Raw genomic sequence first — 13,480 nt, 5'->3', positions numbered from 1 at the left:
CATTAGTATTATGTACACGGGTGCATTGTGAGTTGGGTGAAGGTCCATCACATACTGCCACTCCTCACATATCTCACAGATGTATAGTAGCATTAACATTAACTGGATGTAGCTGCACTGCATGTTGTTGAGGGCCTGTCCAGAGTTTATCTGTTGTGGTCCAAATGTATGTCCTGCATGCCATCATTCAGAAAGTCTGGTCTGTATAATGTCTTTGTGGAACTTCACCTGTATGTGTGTGTGTGTGTGTGTGTGTGTGTGTGTGTGTGTGTGTGTGTGTGTGTGTGTGTGTGTGTGCGCGAGTGTGCGTGTGTGCGTGTGTGTGTGTGTGTGTGTGTGTGTGTGTGTGTGTGTGTGTGTGTGTGTGTGTGTTAGCAAACATTATAATGCAGGTAGTATTTTACATATGTTGTCTTTCCCTCACAGGTGAACATAGGGGTTGTGTATCTCCCCCTCACAACCTGATGTCAGTATCTTATCTGACTCTGATGGTGATGGTGGTTGTAGTAGGGCACAGATGGGGTTGTTGGGGGCTGAATCTGTACCATTGGTTGACATCCCACTTCCACCAACAATGTCCCCCACATGGTCAGTATGCCCAGACATACCCAGCCCCAGCAGCCACAGATATTGGACAGTCGGACAGTGGTGGCATACAACAGGCTAGTGTGGTGTGTATGGCATCTGTGAGTGTAGACACTAGTCATAGCTAGAGACCTGGTGAGGTCCCACACAGGCAGATTGACAGGGGTGCTCAAGGAGGATTAATGCCCATCCAGCCCCTGTCACAGGTTTTACAGCAGGTGTCTCCTGATGCATGTTTTGGTCCATCATAGAGGCACAGGCATGTTGTGAATGGTACACCAGACAGATGCTCTGGGTCATGGATGCAACACTACTTGCCATGCGTGACAACCTCCATGGCATTGCTGATGCCGTATGTCATTTTGCTCATGTCATGAATAGATGGTGAGGTTAGACATTGTCAGTGTTCAACCATGCAATGTCTGTCGTTGAACATGTGGTGGGAGTTGGGCATCAGACAGGTGGATGTAGAGCAGCAGCAACATTAGCTGAGAGCCCACATGGATGTGAAGATTCTCACTCCCATAGTGGCAGTACCACTAGCACTACTGAAGGGATGATGCTGTCCACACCACACCATAGCAGGCCATGGGCATGTGGTCCTGGCTGTTCTCGTGAGGGACACAGATCCAGCAGACAGCAGTCACCATCAAGAAGTAGTACCACATCTGGCCTTGGGCTTGGTGGTGCTACTGACACTCCTGGCAGAACCAGTTCCCATGTCCATGGCTGGAGATGGAGAACTGTACAACCTTCCATGTAGGGTCCACAGCTGTCCAACATACCCATGTGTAGGGCTAGCACATGGCTTGAGTGTGTGCACACACACACACAAACATGTCACTATCACATGAAGGATACCACCTGACACACGCAGCTCCTCTCCATGACCCAGCTGAACACCACTCCTCCAGACACACAAGCATGATGTCAACTCTATGTCTTAGCCTAGGCCTTTGGCAACCCAAACCACACCCTGTGCATGTGATGATACCTGTGCCACATCCCTGCTATCCATTCCATCAATGCAGGGACATGCTAAAATGTGTCTGATGCACAGGGTGAAATCAGTGGATATAAAAAGTATACATACCCCTGTTAAAATGCCAGGTTTTTGTGATATAAAAAATGAGACAACAATAAATCATTTCAAAACTTTTCCCACCTTTAATGTGACATATAGCCTGTACAATTCAAATGAAAAACAAACAAATCAGTTAGGGGGAAAATATAAAAAATAAAAAATGTACAATACACTGGTTGCATAAGTGTGCATACCTTTAAACTAATACTTTGTTGTGTGTGCACACCCTTAAACTAATACTTTGTTGAAGCACCTTTAGATTTATTCACAGCATTCAGTCTTCTTGGGTAGGAGTCTATCAGCATGGCACATCTTGACTTGACAATATTTGCCGACTCTTCCTTGCAAAAGCGCTCCAAATCTGTCAGCTTGAGAGGGCATGTCTTGTGCACAGCCCTTTTCAGGTCACCTCACAGATTTTCTATTGGATTTAGGTCTGGGCTCTGGATGAGGCATTCCAAAACTTTAATTTTTTTTCTGGTGAAGCCATTCTTTTGTTGATTTGGATGTATGCTTGGGGTCATTGTCGTGTTGAAAGGTGAAATTCCTCTTCATCTTCAGCTTTCGAGCAGACTCCTGAAGGTTTTGGGCCAAAAGTGACTGGTATTTGGAACTGTTCATAATTCCCTCCACCTTAACTAAAGCTCCAGATGCAGCTGAAGAAAAGCAACCCCCAAAGCATGATACTGCCACCACCATGGGGATGGTGTTCTTTTGCTGTAGACGTCTGCATAGGTGCATAGCAGACCAGCCATGCTGCTAATGTAATGTTGTACTGACAGAGGACTATTGAGAGGTAATGTCCATCTTTTGTCTGGATGGGGTCCCTTTACCTATGTGGTGAACCACATACAAGCAATTCCTACCCACTGCCACTACTTGTCTGAATGCAACATTGCTGCCATCCTGAGTACCCAGGTCTGTCATCACAGTCTGTGTATTTATGGGGTTGGTGCTGATGTGGAAAATACTGGGGACACGTCCTTGCCATATGGCATGCTGACACTGTTGTCTGCATTCAGCTTGAGGTCCATTGCAGTGTGTTTACAGCAGTTTGTGGCTCAATGACAGTCTGCACAATGCTTACAGTTGACACAGCCTTATGCTGTACCTACATATGTAGGTGGTGGCAGTTAGCATTCATACCTCTATACATGTGGGTAATTGAGGCCAGCAGGTAGTCACAGGGCCTTCACATGTTCTACATACTGCACACACATAGGTAACACAGATTGTGGTTGCCAACATATCAAATGTGGACTGTAGGACATGTCTTGTAGTAACGTGACAGTTGGCAGGACATACCATATCCATGGTAAGCTCAACACAAAGGACTTCTTTTGCTTTGCTACAGTGACACCTTATTTGTATGACATTACCTTAGCATACGCTATTTGTCATAACATTGCAGTGCTTTTGATGTGGAATAACTGCTCTATGCAATTAGTAGACAACTGTATGAAACATTTGTTGTCCTACACTCTCTGGACCTCTTTATTGTTTCAGTTGTTATCACAGGTCACACCTTGGCAAACATGGACTGCAACCTGAAGGGTGGTACAGATGGTGGCCATACCTGTGACCTCTACACATGTCTGCAGATTGTCTAGATGTTTGACACAAATTTGCCCTCCGTTTGTCATAACATTGTGGTTTTCTGGCAAACTGTATGAAAATCATGACACACTAACATTACAGATTAATGATGGAAATTATCATGTAACAACGCATACCCTTTGGAAAGTACATTCAAATGCACAACCAGTTCTGGTGTCTACTTTCCATGTGTGTCACAGCAATATGTGAAGGTTTTGCTCAATGTTTGGTCTTTGCCACTCTTTTCCATATGGCTTTCACCAGATATCCTTCTATGAGGGGTTGAGAGGTATGCTGGTGTCTGTAACACAGTTAGACTGCTGCAAGGGGGTGTACACACACACACACACACACACACACACACACACACACACACACACACACACACACACACACACAAACACACACACACACACACACATACACACACACACACACACACACACACACACACACACACAGCCTGCTCTTGCTGATAGTAGAACCTCTACCTGCCTAGTTTTACAAACAATACTGCTATATACATAACACAGGCACCACAAAGCTACTATAGTGTTGCAGTGTCTGCCACTACTATTCAAGTGGGTGACAATTGCAGGTGCTGTTAGGATAGCGGATGGGGGTTCACAGGCCCTTAATATAGTGGAGCCATGTGACACACACACACACACACACACACACACACACACACACACACACACACACACACACACACACATAGACACACACACAAACACACACACACACACACACACACACACACACACACACACACACACACACACACACACACACACACACACACACACACACACACACACACAAACACACACACACACACAAACACACACACACACACACACACACACACACACTGCTGCATTGAGACATGCATTGAAACAGACATACACAGAGTTGACATTTTTCTGATTAGAAGACCTACCTATCTAGTTATATAAAATACAGAATAACATGACTATTGCATGTGCCACAGTGCCTTTGTGTTAGCAAATGTATAACTGTGCTTGTAATGTGGTTGACATGTTTAGGGGCCGTATGTTGGCAATGAGGGAGTTAACAGGGTGGAACAGCCACACAAAATGGTATAACCATCACATACACACAGGCAAGAAAGCCACAGGGGATATGCATACAGAAACACATACACTCACACAATTGGCAATGGACAGATTAGAACCCCTACCTATCTACTTGTATGTACTATAGTGCTACATACATATTGCATGCTCCACAGAGGTTATATGCCAGGAACATAAGTTACAACCTCCTACACCAATTAATCCTGAAAATGCCTTCATGGATGGTGGGATAACCACCCAAAATAGTGACTGTTCTCACATATTGTTCTTACAAACCTGGACAAGTGTTAGGGTAACAGACTTTGCATCACCATGATGTTTCAGACAGATATGACATCTGAAGCTGGCAAGTGTGTAACTACAGCAACGGTCATGTATTTGCTAATGATTTGTCATAAAACCCCATTCTTAGGAGACATGGACCACATATATGTTGCAAACATCTGGACATTCTGCATACATCTGTACAGATGAGTGGTATGGCATGCAGAGTTTAACATGGTACATGTAAGGTGGATGACAGCAACAGTCCCTTAAAAGTAATGTCATGGGGAGGGGGGTCAAGACCCCTTAAAATGGTATAACCAACACATACAACAGCCACAGGGGATATTCTTCACGCACAAACACATATACAGTAGTATAGATGGCTGCATTGAAATTCAGACCTCTACCTACCTACTTGTATGTACTACAGTGATGCCTACTTATCACATACAACATGAAGCTTATATGCCTTGAAAGTGTCCAACTGTAGATCTAAGGTCAATGACATGATCAGGTCCTGTAAAGTAATGCAATGGGGGGGGGGCACCAGGGTGGAATAGACCTCAAAATGGTATAACCACCAGGGTGAAACAGCTCTCAAAATGGCATAACCAACACAAGCACAGTTGTCAGTGCTAAGATTAGAACCTCTACCTATCTAGTTATTTGTACTATAATGATACATTGCTATTGCATGCATCACTGAGCTTATAGGGCTGAATTGTGTTCAAAAGTACTTCTAAGGTGAATGACATCAGCAGGCCTTGTAAAGTAATGCAATGGGAGGGGTCACCAGGCCTCAAAATGGTGTAACCAACAAACACAGGGGATATGGGTCTCAGATACAGACACAAACAGTTGCCAGTGCAGAGATTAGAACCCCTACCTATCTAGTTATGCGTAATATGTCATTAACACATGGGCCATGGAGCTTATAGGGCTGAAGAGTGTCCAAAGGTACTTCTAAGGTGAATGGGATCAGCAGGCCTTGTAAAGTAGGGCAATGTAATGTGTACTGGGTGGGAAAGACCTCAAAATACTTTAACCTACCAAAACAACACACAGTTGCAAGTGCTGCGATTAGAGCCCTTACCTATCTACTTATATGTACTATAGTGCTACATATTTAATGAATGTGCCACAGAGCTTATACAGCTGAAGAGTGTCCAAAGGTACTTGCAAGGTGGATGACTTCAGCAAGACTTGTAATGTAAGGCAGTTTTAAAGTATACTGGGTGAAAAATGCCTCAAAATACTTTAACCTACAAACACACACACACACACACACACACACACACACACACACACACACACACACACACACACATACACACACACACACACACACACACACACACACACACACACACACACACACACACACACACACACACACACACAGACACACACACACACACACACACACACACACACACACACACACACACACACACAAGGCAGGTGATGTGAGATCACAATCCCTACTTGACTACTATTACACAATGGAAGTCAACCTTCATACTGGCACATGTCAGTGATTGCTATTGGTGTGCAACTGTCTGCATGAAGGCATCACTCTATGCCTTTCTGGGTGTGTATGTGTGTCTCACTCTCTCTATGCCTCTCTTTCTGTCTATCTGTCTGTCTCTCTCTCTCTATCCATCTCTGTCTGTCTCTCCCTCACCCTGTCTCTGCCTGTCTATAATTGATATATTTGTATATGTTATCTATATATATATATGTATGCCTATCACACTCAACAGATGCAGATATATCACGTATGTGCCACCTCCAGGTAGCTGCAGGTAATCCTGTCTGATGGGGGTGGGTAGACACAGTTAAGGTGTAACTAGCTGTCTGTATGTGAAGACACATCTGGACAACAGAGTTGTATAGTCAGATGTGGGTTTCTACATGGGCTGCAATAAGTGTAGGAGCATGCCCAGTAAGACCTTCAATAGTAAGAGCAGGACTCCATTCCAGAGGTAGCTATAGTCTGGTCCAGGATTTTGTGTGCTAAAGTTGATTGGCTGATGAACCTGTGTAAAACAGTCCAACACATCAGTGATATACTGTGTGAGGAATCACCTGGCTGTGTGCTATATTTATTAACTGAGTCATATCCTGGCATGTGTACAGAATGTAATGGACTGAGCAGACTTTTCCATAATATGTGTGGTATATTCTACATAGCACTGTGATTTCCTGGTATGTGAGTGGCAGATCAGTATAGAGTTGTGTGAGGGAGCACTGACAGACATTTGTTTACTGAACCCATACACTGCATATTGCAGAACTAGTTATCAAGTTGGTTGTGACAGCCCTGGCAATGTGTGGCATGCTGCTATCACCTTACAGACATAGATGTCACTGCAGTTCTATGTGAACACAGGTGTGTTGAGGGGAGGGGGCATACCTGTCAAGTGTACACATCTCCACAGACTGTGCAGATGTTTAGCTCATAATTTGGACCATTTGTTATAATATTATGGTTGTGTGGCAAATAATAGTGAACATGTTATAGACTGAAGTTAGAAAGTAATGGCAGACATGTGAGTTTCAGACTTCTTGACCTTCATAGACTTCATTCTACTGCAACAGCTGTTATTCTATTAATGTTCTGTGTTTGTAAGTGCAATATTTATGACTTGTACCTGTTGTATGTGTGGCCCCCTGTCCCTCAATTGACCAGGTTTCCTGCAGTAACAAATATTGCCTTCTGGACAGTGTGTACAACTTCTATCATAGGTGTAGTTGACATGCAAAATAGCTGTCATGGCCAGTCTACTACTACAGACCCTGTCATCCACAGTACTGTACTTAGACCACTAAACCACAACAGCCACCGGTAAGTGTTGTCTACTTCCTGCATATTGTGAGCATGGAACTAAGTTAACGAGTTGATTGGGACAGCTGTGGGAATGTGTGGTCTGCTGCTATTACCCTACAAATGTAAATGTTATGCCATTTCTATGGGAACACGGGTGTGTTGGGGGGAGGGTGTCATACCTCTCAATTGTACACATTACCAGAGAATGTCCAGAGATGTTTGCTTCATATTTCGGGTCCATTTAGTACAGTGTTGTGGTTGACTTGGAAAATACTGGCATATCATTAAAGACTGAAGTTAGATAGTAATGACGGTCATTTGAGTTTTAGACTTCTTACCCTTCAGAGACATAACGCAACAGCAAGGCCTGTTGTAATATCACTGTCTAAGTTTGTCAGAGCAATATTTCATAACTATCCCTATTTGTGGCTCTTTGCCACACATTTATTTACGGCTTTCTACAGCTGACATGCTGGGAGAGGCTGAGAGGTGCGCATGGGACTCCAACATTGACATACATGCATGTGACCTATGATCCCACAGTTTGTACGTCCCCCACATATACTGTAGTGGTTTTGTCACCTAGGGGACTACTACATATTCTGGGGAATCTAGTATTTGCAGACATTTCCTGTTGTTCCACATAGCTGTCAGTTGTCTGCTGCTATCCCAGTAGGCCACCCCATTCCCTTGCATACATGCAACAATACCATAGATATGCTACCACAGCATACTACTCCACTCATTAGTTGTTAAGAAGTGTGACTTATCTTGTGTCTGTGGCAGTTGTTAGGACAGTGCCTCAGGGCTGACTCTGTTAGATATATGCAGTACACAGCCTATACATACTAAGGTACAGTTAGTGTGATGTGTGTGGCATCCTTCTTCCTGTGTGTTCGAGTCAGAGAGAGTTGTCAGTCCCTGGGTACTTAAGGTGTCAGTGTATGTGCTATGCATTGCCTCTTTGCCAAGGCATGCCTACATCTGCCTGCAGGGACAGGCTGAGGGGGTTCCTCCTCTATGTCCCCCTGTGCCTGTGGGGACCTTTGCAATGGTGGGGGGCTGTGTCCCCTTCCCTGTGATGTTCCTGCCACAGCTGTTTTCACAGGATCATATGAACATGTGTTCACATGTGGCTGGAGAGTACTGCAGGGCTCCACCAGATATGTCAAGGCAGCAGAACCATGACTTGAGCAGCCCAAACACATGCTCTACGATGTTCCTAGTTTGTGTGTGTGGCTCATTATGGTGTTCTTCAGTGTGTGTGTGTGAGTGTGTGTGTGTGTGTTTGTGTGTGTGTGTGTGTGTGTGTGTGTGTGTGTGTGTGTGTGTGTGTGTGTGTGTGTGTGTGTGTGTGTGTGTGCATTTTTGATGGGTGTCATCATCCACAGTTCCAGTGCATAGCCATTATCCCCCACAAGATGGCCATATGGGATGTCCTCCCTGGCAAATGCCTGGTACAGCTGTGAGGTATGCTAGAAGTGGGAGTCGTGATAACTGCCAGGATTGCCAGCACACACATTGATGATAATGCCCTGGGCATTGCACATGACCTGTCAGTTGATGTACTTTTGCCCTTGCAGTTGACATAGACTCTATCCTCTTCACCGGATGTTTGGACATGAGTGCAGTCTATGACACCTAGTACCTCTGAGTAGTGTGCTACATGGTGGAAGAGATGCATATTGCTGGTCATCTCCTCAGATGTGCTGGAGAAATAAATGTGCTCACTGGCATGTCTTAGCATGACATCCAGAAGCTGGTGGAGTACCCTGGATGAAGATGCCTGTGAGACCCCCATGATGTCCCCAGTAGGTCTTTGGAAAGTACCTGCAGCTAGTATTTATAAGTCTACACATACCTTTATTTCCAATGGGATGGCCTCCCCTCTGTTGGCTCTGGGTCTGATGTGAGGGCGGCAGAGCTTGGTAAGTTGCTGTAGTATGTCCCTGTCCACCCTGTAGCACTCCCTGAAAGGTTACCCTGGGTCAAGACACTCTTCTCCTTCTCAGTTTGGGCCAGTTGTCAGCAACATCCTCATCACCGCCCTCAGTCTGTAGCATATAGCAGCAACAACCCTTATCATTTTGTCAGTTAAAATTCGCAAATGTGTCCTCCAATGGTGCAGAGTATAGGGGAAAATCAGATTGAAGGGTGTCTGCATATTTTATACTGGTGTGCTGCAGATGCAGCCTGTGTGATTGGCTGACTATGATATATTTCACCTACCAGCCACATTATTGAGAGGTTTGAGTGTCCCACTGTGAGTGGCAGAGGCCTTATTTGTCATTTATAGTTGACTGACTTATGTCTATTTACTTTTATTTATTTACTTTTTCCAATTTCCTCCAGTTTTAACCCATGAAGCTAGTGTAAACTCTACTAAGCAGAAAGGGCCCTCCCTTGTACATGAGCATGCTCAGCATTTCTCTCACCAGCTTAGCACAGCTAAGCAGCCTCAGACACCCCCCCCCCCCTTAGCTGTGCTTAGCTGAGTGCAAACGAAAACCATGGAGCTCCAATGTGCTTCCACAAAGCATGACACACACTCTTTTCATGTCAGCTGCCTTTTCTGCCTACACCACCACGTTGTAGCTCCTACACGGTTAGGTACCTGGAGACACGGTGGCCCATTTTGCAAATCAGTAAACTTAGATCATTTGCATACACCTAATTACTTATACCCTAGTTACAGCACTACACAAGAGCCTATGTCCTTAGCAACCACTGTTACCTGCCATTGTATGAGTCTGCATGTTGGACAGTATAATGGGGAAATTAATTTTAGCTTAAATAATCCCCTTTTAATATTTTACATTTATTCTTTGTCAGATCGCATGTTTGGATGCCACTGCGCTCTGCTTAAACATGGCATATGTGGAAAAAAAAACTTGATTTTTAATATTTTGCATCAGTTTTACATGCCAATGGCCATAGTTTGGGCTCCTTGCATGCCTGATGCAACTAATACATTCTTTATTTTCATTTGTCATAGACCCAATTTTTATTTTGCAGTGTTGTACACAGAAAGTTCCTGCATACAATTCTAATGCAGACACGGGTCCTACATGGCTACCTGTCTGCTTCCTGAATCAGTAAATCACCTAATTTGCACGATTTTCACCAGAAAATGAGGTGATTTACATTCTGTGATCATCTCCATGGCAGCATATTGCTGAGAGGCTCATGCACATCCCAGCCTTGCTTCCTGGATCGCACTGCCTCCAAACTCCATATTTGGGCCATGGCACTATGCTTAGACAGAGATTAGCTCCATGTAAGCTACATTGAATTACCCCCTACATGTTCTTCAGTTTGTATTACAGTCTGTCATGGAGCTTTTCACCTGTGTCCACTGAAAATGGGATTTGGTATTGTCAAGCTATCACATTTATCAAAAGAAGGAACTAAATAAATAAATCAATAGAGGATTCATGGATAACAATGTATCAGAATAGTAGCACCCCTATTCATGACACCAATATCTTCCATTCTGGTATAATTTCTTGCTACTTGAAATATTTCAATATGGCATGCCAAATTTTCTGGCATTTCAAGATAGGTAGATACTGTTTCTCCTCCATCTGTGGTATTGTCATTACCTTTTGTACATCCTCTGCTGAAAACAAGGGAGTAGAACATCAGTAAAGCCTGAGATACATTTGATCTGGCATGTAATAGCTGCTTTATGTAGCTGACTTTTAACTGAATAAAGAAACGTGCTTCATTTGAGGCCTGATGGTGACCTACGGTCTGCAGGCTCTCACCTACCTAATCTATGCTGTGGAACAACACCAGTAAAACAAAGTCCACCAGGAGTGGCGTATCCAAGAAAGAAAACAGAAGGAGGGGTTTGTCTATAGGAAGATATATCTGAGGCGTTATGATGTTGAAGGCTAACTAGGAATGAAATGCATTTGAAATAAAGTTGTTATTAGGAGCTTACTATGTCACTAAACAACTGTAATATGATAACACATCTGTTAGTAATTCCATCAGTAACGTATGAAACACTTTACTCCACTATCATACATGCTAGTAAGTGAAAAACACTTCATGCTAATAATTTGTATTGTTATACACTATATAGAATGCTTGTGTGAGTTATGTTTGCATATAGACTGTATGAGTTTATTATTTATATGCATTCTATTTTTGCCAACTAATTCTTGTAAAATGCTAATACAGTAGACATGCTGCTAAGAAGGTGTCTAAGTAATTTCTCTCACTATCTTACCTGGTTTGTTGACAGCCACAGCAGGTAAGTACATTGTAGGTATAATCTTCAAGTGTTCATTCTGCAGTGCTGTGAGTAAGGGGTCTTTTAGCACTTCTGTCAAATAAAAATATGATGTTTTTTTTAGTGGAATTACTGAGATATGTGCTTTAATACAAAGAAACATTTTGATGGTGTTTAGAAAATATTTTCTGCAGCATACTCTTTATTGTAGTTATCATTAGAAAATTGGTGGACCAATTTTAACAAATTTTCTGGGACAGTGCTGCAATGGTTACAGTCGATTCTGCATGGTTCTTTCCATATCCTCTCTAAGGTCAGCATGGAATTTCAGCAGTCACTGTGTTTTTCTCCCACATCTCAAAGATAAAGAAAGTCAATTAGAAATGTTCGCATGGCCTTCAAAGTGCTAGCACCCTGAGATTGATGCAAGTGCCTTTCATGTTTGGGTCTTTCTTTCTACCTAATGCTAACTGGAGTAAACAGAGGCTCCTTATAACAGTTGAACTGCATAATGACTGGATTAAAAATAATGGATTGCTGGATAAAGAACATGCTGTAACACCTGTGTTACTACTAACTCTATCTAAAATGCAGTGTTTTGCCACATTACAATGCTTGTGTCAACAGCCTGGACGAAACAACAGTTACTATACATGGAAACCAGTTTTTAAATATTTTGCATCTGCCTGATAAAACAATTAAGTTTAAGGTAAGATGCTTGTTTTATCCAATTTTGTATTTAATTCAGTCATTAACTGGGTAAGTTTACTGCATACACATGTCCCTTTTCATGGGTAACTGAGAGCACTGTCTGGTTAAATGACTTGTTCAGAGTGATACAGTAGGGAATGGAGGTGGAAGTACTTAAACCTTGTGTACTGGGCTACAGGAAGCAGTGCACCTATAGCTTAGAACCTTAGTCCTCTGCACTAATTGTCAGATATACAACCTTATTTTGAGAGGTTGCTAACAGACAAGCACAAACCTGAAGAACCTACATTTCCTGACTAATTTTACCAAGTATTAGAACATTTCCCAATACATGCTGGAGTCTTGAGTCTTTGGACAAATAATTGACATATTGGTATTGTTGCATAATTAATTGTTCATTTCAACCTATAATCTCTCAAGACAATGTTTTAACTAGGAAATAATCTATATTTGTGTTCTCTGTAATGGGACATGATTAACCAGATTAAAATGTCTGTTGACAGACATTACCTTTGGCCTTAAGTGAACTGTCTATAGTAAGCAAGAATAGAAGCAGATGTTCCTAGCTTCTTACAAAGCTTATGGCCAAGGAAACCATTAAGAAGCTCAACTGTATCACTCAGTTTTTGTTGGAGATTAATAGAATCCACATTTTTTGTAGATTTTTCTCCATGTATCCCAGGATAAAATTTGTGATCACCCATCAGTTCATCAAGAGTTATTTTAAAAGTTGCCAGGGGGTACTCTGCTTGATATGTAAGAAGAATCTATTCCAGAAATGGGCAATTATTCAGACTAGTTACCTGCCAGTTGCTATTGTTATTGTGACAGAGTAGGTTTAGATATGTAGACTGGGTGTTTTCTTTACCAAAGGTTCAATTTATGTGAAGGAATTCAAAGAGTGTCAGGTCATCCATAGCAGTGAGGGGATTCAGGTTGATGAGATGATGGATGAGCTTGATAGTAGGGGCCATAGTGCTTTTCTGTAGTCATCTAGGGATATTGTCGGAACCCATGAAACTGGTATGGCTAACTTTGGTGTCCAGAGTGATTTCAGGAGGGGAGGT

The 13,480-nt window shown here is 42.8% G+C and overlaps 1 protein-coding gene across 1 annotated transcript in view; it reads right to left on the bottom strand.

Annotated features, from left to right (window-relative positions):
* Positions 1–13,480, bottom strand: part of LOC122797690 (squalene monooxygenase-like) — a 748,040-nt gene that overhangs the window by 505,726 nt on the left and 228,834 nt on the right. Inside the window, exon 4 of the mRNA XM_044066225.1 lies at positions 11,700–11,795. Coding sequence (XP_043922160.1) covers positions 11,700–11,795 — 96 coding nt within the window. The remainder of the gene's footprint in view (positions 1–11,699; positions 11,796–13,480) is intronic.

This window comes from Protopterus annectens, chromosome 3.part1 (genome assembly GCF_019279795.1).
Source record: "Protopterus annectens isolate FY-2018-M chromosome 3.part1, PAN1.0, whole genome shotgun sequence".
Classification (NCBI taxonomy): Eukaryota; Metazoa; Chordata; order Ceratodontiformes; family Protopteridae; genus Protopterus; species Protopterus annectens.
The sequence above is the reverse complement of the archived record's forward strand: the minus strand, read 5'-3'. Positions and strand labels throughout refer to the sequence as shown.